Here is a 15,366-nt window from a genome sequence, read left to right as displayed (position 1 = left end):
ATTTGAGCCTTTGAAGCATATGTGAAAACTAGGTTGTGTTTGCACTATTCATTTAGCAGATGTCCAGAAACCTTTAAACATGACAGCTGAAAATTTGACAAGGCATTCAAAAACACATGATGCATACAAATCAGCTGTGTGTGAACTGTATTTTCACAAAGAAATTAAATACATTAATGCAAGAGCTTTATATATACTGTCCGTTTGTTTTGCATTCAGTAGTAGACTACCATGTACTTGAAGAACTGTTGGATTTTTCTAGGTCAACCACAGATTCCTACAGAATATTCATTTTCATAGTGTTAGATGCCTTCTAAATGGAGTTATTGAATCATTATTGATATGTAGTTTATATTGTTATTTTCTGTTGATTATATTACTATTTAATACATTAATATATGTAATTGTTTTATTTTAAAATTGCTTCCTTCCATTTCTGCATCTCTTTGACTGTCATGGTCTTCATTTTTCATCAGGCCTACTTCTGAGCAGCTCCTGTAGTAATCTTTCACTATGGAACAGTTCTGCCAGCACATGTAGACAGACTGCTGGTAGTTGGTATTTGTGTTGTACCTCAGACATGTCTTGTCCCAAAGACTGTTTGCTGGCTTAGCATCCAGAGTTTCTTCCAAGACTTAGCCCACTTGATGCTTGCTTGTTAGGAGAGGATTGCTTTAGAAATCATGAACATGAAAACCAAGTCTGATTTCATGCAAAACTTGTAGTTAATGATGGTTGTTCCCACCTTTGGTTTTTCTTATTTCTTATGTTTTACTGCTTTTCAAGATACTGGGGTATGAAAATATCTTCTCAGCTGTACTTCTTTACCACAGTAGAAATAACCTGAGTATGTATAATTTCTTATATAAAAGGATACTTCGAGTAAGGGATTCTGCATTATAGCATGGGACGAATCCTGGATTTTCATGTCGTCTAATGAAGGTATAAGCCAGCACTTAAGAGCAGTCTTAGAGACTGAGCTGTACAGAGCAAATGCTTTTCCACCCTTTAAGTTGGCCTTAAGTTCTGGCCTATTCTATTTCCATGTCCCTAGTGGGAAAATTATCTCTGGGGTTCCATTTCTTTGTCTGAACAGAAGAGACACCTCAAATATATGACTTTTTTCAGTTTTTAATGCAACCTTTGAAGTTTTCCTGTTCATTGTCACTATCTCTAGTGATGGGAAAGTGCAGAAGAGGTTGTAAAATACTTTGTGCTCTTATTTAAAAGTGAGAGAAGCTTTCTTTCACAAGACCTGTTCCATTTCTGTTCCTCTGTATGCCTGGAATGCATGCATTCAGGTCACTGCCTAAGCAAAGTAACCTTGTGCATAATTATGTGTTGTTTTTAAGTAATTTCTAATTTCAAAAGCACTGTCTTGGTCTCTGATGTGAAGGCTAGCAGATGTCATAGGCAAGAAATTGTTATTTCATAGTGTTGCTGTGCAGAAGGTAAATACTCAGATGTCTTGGGGAAAGCACGTGGTTTTGCAATTAATTTCTGATTGTGGATACATAAGCTTGCTGTGTGTAACTCAGGGGCCCATGAGCTGGGCATGTTTTTAATTGCCTGTTGTTTCAGCTACACTTCTTGGAGTCCTAGTGCAGATGAGCCTGGACTGATTTTTAGAAGCACAATTTGAGGTTGCCCAAGTTCAGCCAGAATGATACAATGAGGACAGGCCTGATAAGACTCTGTCCCATGAGCTCTGCACAGCCGAGAACCTCGATGGAGCCACGCTGGTGCCAGCTCTGGTCCAAACACATTATGTTCATTGCACTTTGCAGTGTGCTCTTCAGAGTTAAAGCTCTGTTACTCTGGAGGCTGCTTTACTGCACTGACCAGTGGTGTTGTATGTGTAAAAAGCATTAAATGAAACAAGGTCTGGAATGAGTATCAAGCCATCTCTCTCTGCCTTCTAAAGAAATCAGTTTATGAAGTCTGCAAAGACAAGTCTACCAGATACATTCCTATTGTTTATATAATTTTGCACTGCAAGTTTTTGTGTTTTGTTGGATTTTTTTTTTTTAATCTGGCCATTTCTAAAGTTTTTAATGCACCTGCAGTAGGGCTTTTAAACTGAAAGCTGTATGAGCAAAGAATTAGCTCCTCCCTTTCCCACCATTCATTTCTATCCCAAACCCATCTGTTTCTCCAATATATTTAGGCTGTACTGGAAAAACATGTTAACATGTACTGTCTGTACAGTCCTGTCCTGTATCTTGATTAGTAAATTGAATGTTGTCTGTATTAGGGACAAAGTTTAGTATTGAAATACAGCATTATGCTGTCTTACAGATATCTTGAAGTCAGCAAGTTTATGAAGAACAGTCTTGTTGAGACATGCTAAAGGTACATGCCTTTCTTTAAGCAGAAGCAAATGGCAAATGTTTGCATATTTGGGTATGAACAATGCTATACATGGTTTCTTTACTGTTTTAAATATGCTTGTTTTAAAGTTGGATGAAGACTTTTGGTCAAACTTCATTCTAAGTATTATTCACTTGTGGAGGAGGAGGTCTTAGTGGAACAATTTATAAATGTCCGTGCTTTTTAGCCATGATACTTTCATAGATAAATGCTACATACATTTTCATGGAGCTACATGTTCAGTGCATCCATGTTTGTTTTTACAGCTGTATCAGGCTGCACAGAACTGATGAGTGGAAGCTATTGGCCGCCTGAAGTCTCCTGAAGAACTGTTGAATTGTAGTTGCTGTTAGTGAATTCAGAATAAAACTTACACACAGCCTTGCAGATCCACTAGGGGATTTCACTCTGGATATAGTGTTATGTTCAGTTCCTACATTTTGTTGTGCTTCCTTGGGTAAATAGTACTTCTGGCAATATGAAGAGTTAGTAACCACACAGGAATATATTAGAATTCAGTTTTGAAATGTCCTTATCTTGACTGACTGCAGGCTGCCAGTAAAAGGTTGCCATGTAGTGAAATTTGCTTAGGCACAGTATTTTCAAGGAAAGGCACAATGGTTGATGTGTGAGATGAAATTGAAGCTTTCTGTGGGATTCTTCCCCTGCTGATAGTTGACAGCATTCCAGCAAGTTGACAGTTAATGGGACAAATGTATTATTAGTTTCCTCTTCAATAATAGAAATCTCAAGTCTGCATCCTCCCTCTCTTTGCATATGTGCTTCTGCAAAATTGCTGAAAAAATGGAACAAAATGTCAGATTTCAGACAGGCGAGTTTATCTGATATAGCTTAATCATGTTTTAATGAAGGACATGGCACACATACATTGTATAAGAATCTTAGAAGCCTGACAGTTTCTGAATTTAGACTTGCTTTAATATTTAAAGATAGGATTTTTGGTGTTGTGGATCTTTGAAGCTAGACTTCATAAGACTAGTCACCAGTAAATTAACAGAGAGAAAAAATAAGTATTTGGCCTTTTTCTGTGAGCTGTGTTCACAGAGCTGGGCAGGACCAGGCATTTCTGAGGATGCTTTCGTTGAGATGAAGAAACGGGGAGCACAACTGGTTCTGAGCTGAGTGGGATGGAAGTTAGCTTGGTTATAAAATGAGAGGCTGACACTCTCCATGGTTGATGGACAAAACTGTGTAGAAGTTATGAGACACTGAGGCAAGGGGTGTGGAAGAGGTGGATGTCAGGGCTGGTTCAATCTGAGGAAGCTGTAATAGCCAGATGAAATTCCAAAGGGTTGGAGGCAGGGATGAGGCATATATGGTTTCTGAGACCTCTTTGCTGATCTGAGTGCATTACATCCAAGTGGCTTTTTTACATCCCATACTCACCACACAAAATGTGCAAGAAATGGCTTTTTTGAGAATTGGCTCCATGTTTTCTGAAGCGCTGAGTAAATCTGTTTTATGCTGGGAGACCACGCATTTAAAATGGAGAGAGAGACTGTACCTCTTGCTGTCACAGTGCAGACTGGTAATTTTTTATGAATGCCATGTAGGGCTGCAGAGTAAAGAATGATAATTTAACAAGTGGAGATACTCCTCCTTCCTCGCTTTGGGATACCTCTCGCTCCTTCCTCATATTATTAGTAAAAATAAAACAATGATTTCTTTTATTTACATATTGCTGTATACTAAAATACTATTATGAATTATAAAATGGTTAGTAAATACAAGTTTTCCTGGACGTACTGGCAAGCATATTTTAAAGTTTTGAACATGTAGCAAATTATGAAGCTTCAAGGCAATAAAACTTGCTTGGTTATAATACTATGTATGGTATATGTGTAAAATCTGTTAGTACAAAGGAATTATTTTCTCAGAGAACAGTGTCTCTCAAGATCCTTTTCTTAAACTATACTTGCTTTGTTTCACTCTTTGATTCTGTGAAGTTTACCAAAATGGAAGAAAACGCAATTAAACACTTGGATTTGGCTATTCAAAATACTGACTTTTAATGGAAAGGTGTCAACATTCACCTGGAAACCTTGGAGGGAGGGCAGCAGTGCTTCCTGCATTTGTTTCTGAGGAGTTATCCATAGTGAAGTATTAAACTTTCATTATCTTGATGCTGATACCAAATAAGAGCTCTGTCTACTAAGCTGTGCCAGCTAATCCTGCACTGTTCAGTGTCACTAGATCTTAATACAGTTTTAGCGGATAAACTCAAGATACTGGGTTTTTTCTCAGCTGACTATGAGCAAATGTAAGATTATATGAATTAGTGTCTTTGTTCTTTGTTTTCTGATTTTCAAAAAGGTGTTTGGCTGATTTCATGTCCACAACAAATTTTCTCTATCCTAATTCACAGGAGGTTTTGTCATTATATGTTGTTGGGCACTTTTATTCCAAAACTATGTGCAAGTATATCTGTGAACAGAGTGTTGAGAAAGTGGCAGAGTCCAAAGATGTAGTGGTAAGGTGGATAGGGAAGAAAGAGCTGGAGTTGGTGTCATATATTGCTAAGAAATTAGGCTTTTTGTCTTCCTCCAGTAAGCTGACCTCCCCCTACCAGTACAGTCTGGATGCAGATTTTTCCTTGTGTTAAGGAGCAGTTACTATAGTCCAGTTCTGCCTCCACTGTCAGCTGGGGAAGGAAGCCTTTAACAAAATTGACAGTATACTGAGAGAAGCTGCTTTGGTATTTAGTTAACTCTTTATAACAGAGGTTTGGGGGTTTTTTGACAGTATTTTGGAAAAGGGGTCTTTAAATTGACATTTCTTTTGAGATAAATGCCAATTAAGGTAGCACATTTTTAATTAGTTAAATATCAACTAGTTTAAAATGTCTGCTTTAAAGAACTTCAGAGTGTTTTGATTGTACCTGTCTATCTGTGAAATGAATGCAGGTTAGCTAGTAGAAAGTGGAATGCATAGATTCTTAAAAGAGTACTACTTGTACAACCTTTGTAATTATTTGTGGAGGCCATGTTTGCACTGTCTGAGTTTTCAAACCTTGTTTAAAATTTAGCTAACGTATACTGTTGTGGCATATGGAATGCAAGAATCTGTTTGGGACTGATGGATAATATTGGGAAAATGTTCCTTAAGTTAATAACAACAGAAGACAGCATGCTGTCATTCTTGAAGAAACAAAGACAGTCCTTCTAGTCAAATATTTGCACTACTAGGCATCTCTTCTAGCTATACTCAAAACCTATGTAAAGACAAAGTTAAAAGTCCACAGTTAGCTTCAAAGAAATTAGAAATATTACTGGAAAAGCCACAATGCAGTTTTATTTTTTCTCCTGTGGACATCTGCATTGAGCTGTTGCATTTCTTTATTTTTAATATGAGAGGACTTAGGTAGGGTATACATCTGTTTTTCTTACTTTTGTTCTCTCTGTGATTATTACTTTTCCTCATGAAAGATCTCTGACAAGGCCAGTTTTTCTTCTCTGGCTTAGATTGACTGTATGTGTTTCCATATCAGTGTCAGGTATTCCTGGCAGTTGTGACCAAGAGTATTTTGATGATTGCAATGTTTGGAAGACTCGTTTGTATATTTATGGATTCATGCAACAATTCAGGTTGAATGGGGCCTCTGCAGAGTGTCTGGCCCAAGCCCTGCTCTCTTGCTGCATGTGTGTTTATGAAGGGATGGTAGGACTCCTGGAGCTCTGTGAATGGTGTGGAGCTTCCTGTGTTTTGATCTTCTGTAATTTCCATCTAAGATTTTTGCTACCATCTGTTCACTTTTGGCTTTCTATTATTTTTAATGTTCTAGAATTTTACCTTAGGAACACTCCTAAAAATACAGCATTTCAAACACATGCTTTCTTATTCCTGCAGACATTAAAAATAACTTACCTGTGCAAATGAGACTTACTTGGGAAGTGTCTTATAAGAAGTTCTGCCTTATGTCAGATTACATATAGTTGTAAAATCTTAGTTTTTCTGACTTTATTTCTTCACAGGCCAGAAGCAAAATTTGGATGAAGTGAACTAACCAAGTTGCCGTCATGAGCAGGAGCAAGCGTGACAACAACTTCTACAGCGTTGAGATTGGAGACTCAACTTTCACCGTGTTGAAACGGTACCAGAATTTGAAACCAATAGGATCAGGAGCACAAGGGATAGTATGGTAAGGTTTCTCTAGAATTTAAATGTACCTTTAGGTTTCCTTAATGTAGTTTTTTGAGGTGTTGTGTCTTACAGAGCAGGAGTGGGGAGAACTACCTTTTACAGGCAAAACAGCAATGGTAACTGATGGCCATTTTTCCTCAGCAAGGGCTGTTGCTGTTGTTTTTTGACCTGTGTCCTTTCCAGCTTCAGAACTGATGCCCTTCTGTGCAAATTCAGCCAGCTGTGCTGAGTCCCATAAATTAGTGGGGGAAAAAGAAACTGGATAAAGAAACTAATCCGAATCCTAGGACACACTGCTTGCAGTGAAACAAAAGCCAGAAATACTCTATATAATATTTGCTGCTTGTAAATGTTTGCACTTCTTGAAATGGTTTGTTAGGAGTCTGTTTCATTTAATTTCATAATCTGAGTAGTCCTTGATACCAGTGAGTGAGCATTTGGGATGCTGACTGCCATACGTAAATACCTTATGCAGTTCAGAAAAGTATGACTTGACAGTGTCATTCTTTGAATAAGAGCTCTGCTGTGTGGTCTGAAAAGTGTCCAGCTGATTCAAGTTGTTGACAACTGGCTGCCTGTAGGCACTGTTTCCTGTGCAGTGCCATTGCCTCGAAGAGAAATGTTGGTTTAACCTTCCTGGAAGCTTTTTTTGACTGTTTGAGAAGGATGTAGGTATCACAGGACCTTGCAGATTTTTCAGTTTATTGTAACTCTTAAGATGTTAACCAGGTACATAAAAATACAAAAACGTCAAGGAAGAGAAGGGTAGGGGAAAGCATAATCTCAAATCTGTAACGCCTTTACTACCTTGATCTTGTCTTGATCAGTGTTTAGAGAATATGTGGTATGGGTGTTAATTCACATTTGTGTTTTAGCAGGATTAATAAAACAGTGTAATAAGTGCAAATGGAAACTTGAAGAAAGAACTCTAGAAAGAGTTGTTTTCTGAAATGGTAACTTCTGGCATTAAGATTACTGGTATTAACTAGCAGCAACAAAAGAACTGATCTTAGTTTTGTTTGCATGTGTGTTAATATACTGAGGATGTAGACAGTTGCTTGGCTAGTTTGTTTAGTTGCTATCGAAATGCCAATAAAAGCTTTAGATGTTACTACTATCCTTCTGATGGCCAGTCATATGTTCTTAATGCCTGTTTTCCAAATTTATTGCCCTTCCTAGAGCTGACATCTGAAAACTGACTGTGTAATACTCTAGTGCCATTCTGTAATTGCTGCTAGTGGTAATTGAAGCCTTTTTAGTTTAATCTCTGTGCTTACCCTGATGAGGACTGTGGTTAAATCTTGCCATGTATCTCCATACAGTGCAATTCTTGTGATTCGGGTTGGGGTTTTTGTTGTCAGTGGTGATGGCTTGTATTTGTTTGGGGGTTTTTTTGTTTGGTGTTTTGTTTTGGTTTTTTGTGGGTGGGTTTTTTTTTTGTTTGTTTGTTTTTTTGGTTTTTTTTGGTTTTTTTGGTCTGTTTTTGTAACTGATGCAGCTTGATTTGGGGATTTGGGAATATTAAGTAGATGGCCTAATACTGAAACAGGCTCTCAGCTGCTGTTATGTACAGGGAATGCAGAAGTTTAAATACTAAAACAGGAGTCCCATGTTGGCAGTCTTTCCTAAAATAATCTTTATCTTTGGGGCAGGTGGGGGAATTCCAGATGTAATGGAAAATCTACATCAGAGAAAGTTACCATATATGTTGTTCCCATTCTTTTTCTTCAGTAGTGTCTAGAGGTTTTGTTGATGATAAATTACAAATCATTCAAGCCTACATAGTACATAGACAATCCACTTTTTAAAGTAGTTAGTTGGATTTAATAGATGCTACTGTTTACTAGTAGATATCCTTCATTAGATTTCAGTACCATTCTTGAGAAGAGACAAGAAAATAATATTGTCCCTGCTAAGACGTTTTTAGTAACTGCTAAATATTTCCTGAATCTGCATGGCAGTCAGCTGTTGTATTAGCTCTTACAGGAAAAACAAGCCATGCCTTCCTGTCACGGAAATGTGATATGTAAGGGAGTTGTCTCCAATAACAGTCTTCATCAGTTAAACAGCCTGTCCCTGAATCATATGACAATCTTGGCATTAGTCTGCAAACAAAACGTTATTTTTTTTTTCACCAAGTTAAAGCCAGTGACATCTAGAGGTTAAAGATTTCTTAACACTTTTTGTCTCGACTTTGATGCTGTCATTGTCATCAGGATATTAAGCAACTACATAAGTGAAAGCATGGGACCTTTTTATAACCTACTTTTTCTGCCTTCTCCCTTCCTTTTAGTGTGAAGATTTTATGTAAAATTGATGTGCTTTTTATGTTTGAAGTGTTTTGGATCTTTTTTAGATGGTCTGTTCTTGAGTGCCAATGAGTGGCAAGAACTCAGTATCTTTGGAAGCAGAAATACTGCATTATATTGTAGAGGTTGTCATGCGTTAGTACTCTAAAACTGGGAAATAGCTTTAAATTTTGAATCACTCAGCATACAAGAGCACTTGGTTATATCACATTCCTAAAGCTGGATAACACTGGAAATCTGGGGTTTCTGCAGACATGATACAAATTATCTGAAAAAGTTTGCAACTGCCACAGCTTAAAGGACCTTGACACTAGAGATGTAATACTGTTATTTTTAATTACAGCGCAGCTTACGATGCCATCCTTGAGCGGAATGTTGCAATCAAGAAGTTAAGCCGACCGTTTCAGAACCAAACCCACGCTAAAAGAGCCTACAGAGAGCTTGTTCTTATGAAGTGCGTTAATCACAAAAATGTGAGTGCAGTGTCCTGCTTCAGATGTTAAAGAATTAACTGGAAGGCTGTCCTTTGTAAAAGTCTGGAAAGTGACTTCAGAGATTTTCATTGCATGGTTGTATCTCCATGATAAGTACATAAGGGTCTTGCATAATAGCTATTAATGACTAGTTTTAATACCTGCCCAATCTTTAAATACCCCCTTCAAACTCAGCAAGGGAGTCAGTGTTATATTGCTAACATTTACAAGTAGCTGTCAAATGGCTGGTAAGTGTGTCCTGCTGATAGACACATAGGAGAAAAAAGGAAAAGGCTATAATACTTTTATAAATACTATATAAATACTATAATACATAGCACGAATGAGTTTAGAGTCTTGTGTTGTGACAGCAGTAACTCTCTGGTGTTTATGAAGCTGTGCAGTAGACAAGATCACAGAAATGGGGAGAGAGTAAGTGATAAATTTATTGGAGTTGAACTGCAGAAGGCTGGTGTTGGCCATTTTTTTCCTTTAGAGTCAGATGTGTGCAATATTCCTTACCTTCTCTTTTAATCCCCCATCAGGAAGATAAAATTTGTCCTGGCTGCTAGGGAGAAAGAGTGTCACAGAAAACTTGCTCTCTCTTTTAGCTTTTTGGGAAAATCTTGTAATTTTTCTCAAACACGGACGACGGTTTATATGTGAATTCTCTGAAGGGTGTTCCACCTAATAGCATAATTTGTATCATGATAAACTATTGCAAGCCTGCCTAGTTCTTGATGAGTAGTAGCTTGATCTCTTTCTGCACGTCACATCCATTCTTAATCGAAAATGTCCTAAAGCATCTGTAAGAACCTGTTTTTCTGTTTGGGTGAAGTTGTTTCTTCACCTTTGTCAGTGGTGAAGTGGTATCTTTTAGGGAGTCTTCGTCAGGTTTTAATTTCATTGTTCCTCATATACAATGAAAATCTTACTAGGTCTTCAAACTGAAAGTAGGAGGAAGGGGAAGAGTGACTAAGCTCCTTAGGTTTTAAGATTTGAATATCATCTTGTTAACACACACACAGTGTCTTTAGATTATGTGATTTGTGGAGGAAAAATACTCATTCCAAAATAATTCGTATCTGTTTACATCATGTTAGGCCTGGTTGAGCTACTGAGCATCTTGAGCTTCAGTGTGTACCAGGAGGTTCATATCAGAATAATAGTTAGCAGTTTTGAAATGTTGACTCTGCAACTTTCCTCTTGCTGTGGTACAATTACACTTCCTCTCCCCCTCCCTGCAGATAATCGGCCTACTGAATGTGTTCACACCACAAAAATCCCTGGAAGAATTTCAAGATGTGTAAGTCAGATTCGAGCTAAAGCTGAGAATTTATTTTTAAAGTATTCATACCAAAAGATGAGCAAGAGAGAGAATACAGTAAAATGTCAGTATTATCTGATTATTATTCTTTTCTTTCTTCATAAGCTACATAGTGATGGAGCTCATGGATGCAAATCTTTGCCAAGTGATTCAGATGGAGCTAGACCATGAACGAATGTCCTATCTTCTTTATCAAATGCTATGTGGTATCAAACATCTTCATTCAGCTGGGATTATTCATAGGGTGAGTGAACTAAACTGTATAATTTGCATTGCACCTGGTTTTACCTTGAGTATTTAAAGATAAAAAAAGTTAGCAATAGGAGCACGAAGAATGTTTCATAGGCTGTCCCATAGGCAGGGAGAGAAAGCTGAAAGGAAAGCACCTTTTTGCAGGGTAATTCTGGAATGAGCCTTTTGAATGTTTAAGTGATTTGATAACGATCTGCACAGAGCAAACTGAAGATTTTTGCAGTGAGTTGCATTACCTCCTCTAATTCTGTATAATGTTCTACTTTAGTAGTTGTGGCAGGGAAGGATATCTGGAAGCATCTCTGCCTTTATTGTTTTGGTAACCAAACCTGAAATCCCATCTTTTGAAAGAACTGCCCATTTTATTTCTTCTCCTTGACTAGCAGAGTAATGAATAACTATCTGAAATCTGCAGATAAGCAGATGATGATAAAGACTTGTAAGTGGAACTTGGATAACACCTGTGCGTCACAAATCATTCACTCAGATAGTTAACAGGCAAAACTGACTACTGCTTTTTAAATGGCATTTGTGTGTTATAATCCAGTCAAGAAATTTTGAATTTAAGGTTGCCTGTTCAAGTTGAGCATCTCATATTTAATGGTATGTGGATTAAAGATTGCTTGAGATTATCTGGTTATAGCTTTTCAAATATAATCTTGTTGGTTTGGGAAATGGTAGGCTTGTATTTTTACAGTACTACATTTTTCATTGTAATATTTTTAAAGAGTTTGAGAAGTTTTCATTTCTGAAGTGATAGAGAAGGTTTAATTAACCTTAGCAATGTGGGATAGTTTCAGTCATTACTACACAGTCTTCTCATGACGTGCACAGGAAAGCAAATCACAAATGGCAGTTCTGTGCACTGCCACAGGAATTGCTGTGTTAGGATGCTTGTCCAGGTCAGTGGTCCACCACACTCTGACTGGGGGGTTGAATGGTCTGCAAGCTAGCTCTGGCAGTCTGACACTCCTGTTCAGTCTTTTTTGCTGCCTTTTCCACAAGGGAACAGGAGCAATTATATGAATATATATTGAGTGGGCAATACATCTTGAGTGGGCAAATGCTGCTTCCTTTTGCTCAGCTAGTTCTAGTACTCATCAGCTGCTGCATTCCAGTGAGGAGCTCAGGGGATGAAGGTGAAACCTTTCTTCTTGCATGCAATTTCCCTGAACTGATGTGTTGGAAGAGATGGGCAAGGATAAGTAGGGAGAAGCATTGCCTGCAACCAGGCATTGTACGTGATGCTGGTCTGCTTATGGGCATTTGAGACAGGTCAGTTGGGCTTCTTGCATTGTTCTGGGAATCCTCAGCAAAACTAAGTTGTTTAACTTACTGTTGTGGTACTGTATTACCTGTGACTGAGATGATGCAGCCCTTGGTGTTCTAATGTATGTGCCTGTGGGTCAGAAATAATGGTTTGCATACAGTTTCACATTTCCTGGTCCCTTCAGTAGTTAGGTATGAAAATTTAATGCTGTGGATTTTCCTATGTGGTCTTTTTTAGTTTCAGAAAATGATATATTATTTGGACATGGCTAGTGTAGGTGAAGTAAGAATGTCTCTCTGTGGATCTTAGCACAAGCTTAGCGGAGCTTCTAAAACTGTGCTTGCCTCAGGGTGGTTTGTACTCCTCTGAAGTGGGCATAGATCCTGTGGAAGTCATGGATAAAATTTAAACATCTTTACATTTGCATAAAAGAAGTAGCTGCTTAGGTAGTTGGGCAAGAGTAAAGACAGCTTTGAGGATAGAATTCCTGTCTCTGTAAATATGGGTTAAGGCTGTGAAATGCTTCATATCTACAGGGATAAACGATCCTAAAGAGACTAAATACAATTGCTATGTAAATAGCACCGTATGTATGCACGAATGCTTTTAAAGGACATGTGCAGATGCTTCTGAAGGACATTTCACTTGCATGTCTTCCTGGCAGATTTTCAACTGACAGCTTCTTGGTAGACTTTGTTAGAAGATTGAGTATATTCAGGCACAGCCTTACCGCCTGTGTGCATTGTGCCTTTTTACTTCAAGGTGTAAAGTATCAAAATCTTGTTTCTCTGTGGAGCAAGCTGAACAAAACCTTGGAAGACAAGGAAGATATCCTGCAAAGGCACATGTGTCACACAGACCGTGTGGCTGCAGTGGTAACTCTTTGTAGCATTCTTCTGGGCTCTCAGCACCAGTCCTTAATGTCCACAGCCAGTTACTTTATTGAAACTTCTTAAGCATAGCCTGCACTACTGCGGCTGCCCGAGGAGCATTTTGGCTATGAATCTAGTGTTCTACTTTAGTGATCTCTAAAGCTTTAAGTTTTTTTTGCTGTTGGTAGTTTCACATGTTTTTTAACTGGGTTCTTCAGCTTCTAGCGTAGCTGTGGTAATCTCAGCATCTTAGTAGCTTTTTCAAAGCTTGTTGAATGACTGAAATCAAAAAAATCTGTATACTTGCCTTATAGCACTGGATACTACTTGCCATAGAAATAACAAGTTGGGGGCATGGAACAAAACAGAAATGAAACTTCACCTTGAAGTTATAGGGGCAAACTTGGTTGTCACATCAATGGATAAAGATTTGGCTGTAACTTTGCACTGACTTTAACAGATGTGGGCAAATCAACATTACTGGGTCCTGAACACTGTGCAGAGATGCAGTTTCCAGCCAGTGTAGAAGTACATGTTCATTTATATTTCATAATATGAGGATGAATGATCAGCATTGCAGAGTTGTGCCTCACTGACTTTCTGAGGGACACAGAGTGTCTCATTAGTCTTGCATGGAGGCTCTGAAACATTGAATTCTGCCCGATTTTGAGTACTTAACAAAGGGGTCTAATTATGGAACCTTCACAAATCTTCTGTTACAAAGAGAAAAGCCCGTAGAAGCCATGAATTACCCTCTAGAGATGTCCCTGTCTCCTTGTCTGGCTTATAGGGAGACAGCCCTGAAGAATCTGATTTTTAAGCACTGACATTTTACATTTTCAAGGTTCAGTGAGAGATTTTCTGCTATAGGTTCCGGATATATTTATCCATCCTAATTAATTTCATCACTCTCAGAGGAGCTCTCGAGTTTTGGTTTATTTAACAGAAGATATTAAGTGATGCAGGTTTTGCATCTCTGCATGAATCTGAATGTAGTGTAAGTCAATTCATCATTTTGATCCTAGGCTTCATGACAACTACATGGTGTTCAGAAATAAGGATGGACAGCATTTGGTAAGCAAAGAGAAGGTCTCTTAACATTGGAGTGTTAATCCTGCAGTTTTGGGGAGAATGAGTGTAGTTAATACCATGAGCATATGCCTGGTGTTCTGCAGTGAACTTCCTGAAAATAATAGATGTGTGCAGAAATAAAGCTGATAATAAAAAGGACTGTAGAAGAATCTGAAACGTGTATTAAATGGCCAGAAGGCCTTATAGAACTTGAATTAATTTGTGGTGTTTGAGAATGTTTTAAGCTAAAGTTGTCTGTAAAGTCTTTGTGTGGAAATGTATGTGTGAATATGTATGTATGCAAGACTTGTACTTAGTCATTAAAATTCTGTTGTTCTGGAACTCTTTTTGTTGTTTCCTCTTTATCTTTAATGCAGTTTTCTCAGCATTATGAGGAGATTGCTGAAAGCCAGCCAAGTACAAATGAAAACTACATAAATCTTGCAGATATTCACCTTTAAGTCTTTAAGAAACAATGACAAATGGGACTACATATCAAATGCTTGCAGCTCAGGTGCTGGAGTCCTCTGTCATATCTCAGGTTTTGCTCTCAATTAATCTCAGTAGAGTGTAGGCTGGAAGTATCTAAGTCTTATCTGTGTTAGCCCATGTGCTGCAAGTGATTTTATGATTGCAAAGTTATTTTGAAGTTACTCTGTAATATTTACACTGTGACATTCAGCTTTGTGTAAGATCCTGCTGAGGTGATGACAGAGTAAGCCTGTGTAGTTTTTGTTTAAATAAATGTTGCAAAGCCACTATTGTCAATAGGGTTCAGGTGTAGAGAATAGTTTCCATGTTGCTAACTAGAATGATCTGAAGCTATGTCAGCATTTTCCACTCCAATTTAATGATTGTATTAATTTTTGGCAGTTTTTCAATGGTGCATTTTTGGGTTTGGTTGCCAAACTTAGTATAAAACCAAGTCCTAAATAGGAAACTAAAATCATGTGGCCATGGAGATTTTCTTTCTGTTCAGAGAAATACATTGGTTCAAAAGAGGTAATGTAACCTCAACTAGCAAATAAACCTTTCACATTGATATTATAATTCTAATAATTCTTGTATTAAGATGATTATTGAATCAAATGATTGTCATGTTACTTGTGTTCTGCATTGTAGTAATAATTCTTGTTCCAGTGAGCAGTTTCTAGACCTTTCCTCAGAGCTAACACTTCTTACTAACCTCGATTTATTTCAGACATTGCTAACATATCTTGTAATGCTGGTTGTATTTTCCTTCTTTAATTGCTATATAAAT

At 37.8% G+C, this 15,366-nt stretch overlaps 1 protein-coding gene across 6 annotated transcripts in view; it reads left to right on the top strand.

Moving 5' to 3' along the window:
* Positions 1–15,366, top strand: part of MAPK8 (mitogen-activated protein kinase 8) — a 182,527-nt gene that overhangs the window by 151,734 nt on the left and 15,427 nt on the right. For 4 of the 6 annotated variants that reach the window (XM_048311913.1, XM_048311910.1, XM_048311911.1 and 1 more), the window contains exons 2-5: positions 6,363–6,529; positions 9,184–9,313; positions 10,561–10,619; positions 10,746–10,884. In XM_048311913.1, coding sequence (XP_048167870.1) covers positions 6,408–6,529; positions 9,184–9,313; positions 10,561–10,619; positions 10,746–10,884 — 450 coding nt within the window. In that variant the 5' untranslated portion in view covers positions 6,363–6,407. Of the gene's footprint in view, positions 1–2,298; positions 2,353–6,362; positions 6,530–9,183; positions 9,314–10,560; positions 10,620–10,745; positions 10,885–15,366 lie in introns of those variants that run through there. The other 2 variants (XM_048311912.1, XM_048311916.1) reach the window with 2 other exon arrangements.

This window comes from Corvus hawaiiensis, chromosome 8, assembly GCF_020740725.1.
Source record: "Corvus hawaiiensis isolate bCorHaw1 chromosome 8, bCorHaw1.pri.cur, whole genome shotgun sequence".
Classification (NCBI taxonomy): domain Eukaryota; kingdom Metazoa; phylum Chordata; class Aves; order Passeriformes; family Corvidae; genus Corvus; species Corvus hawaiiensis.
The sequence above is the reverse complement of the archived record's forward strand: the minus strand, read 5'-3'. Positions and strand labels throughout refer to the sequence as shown.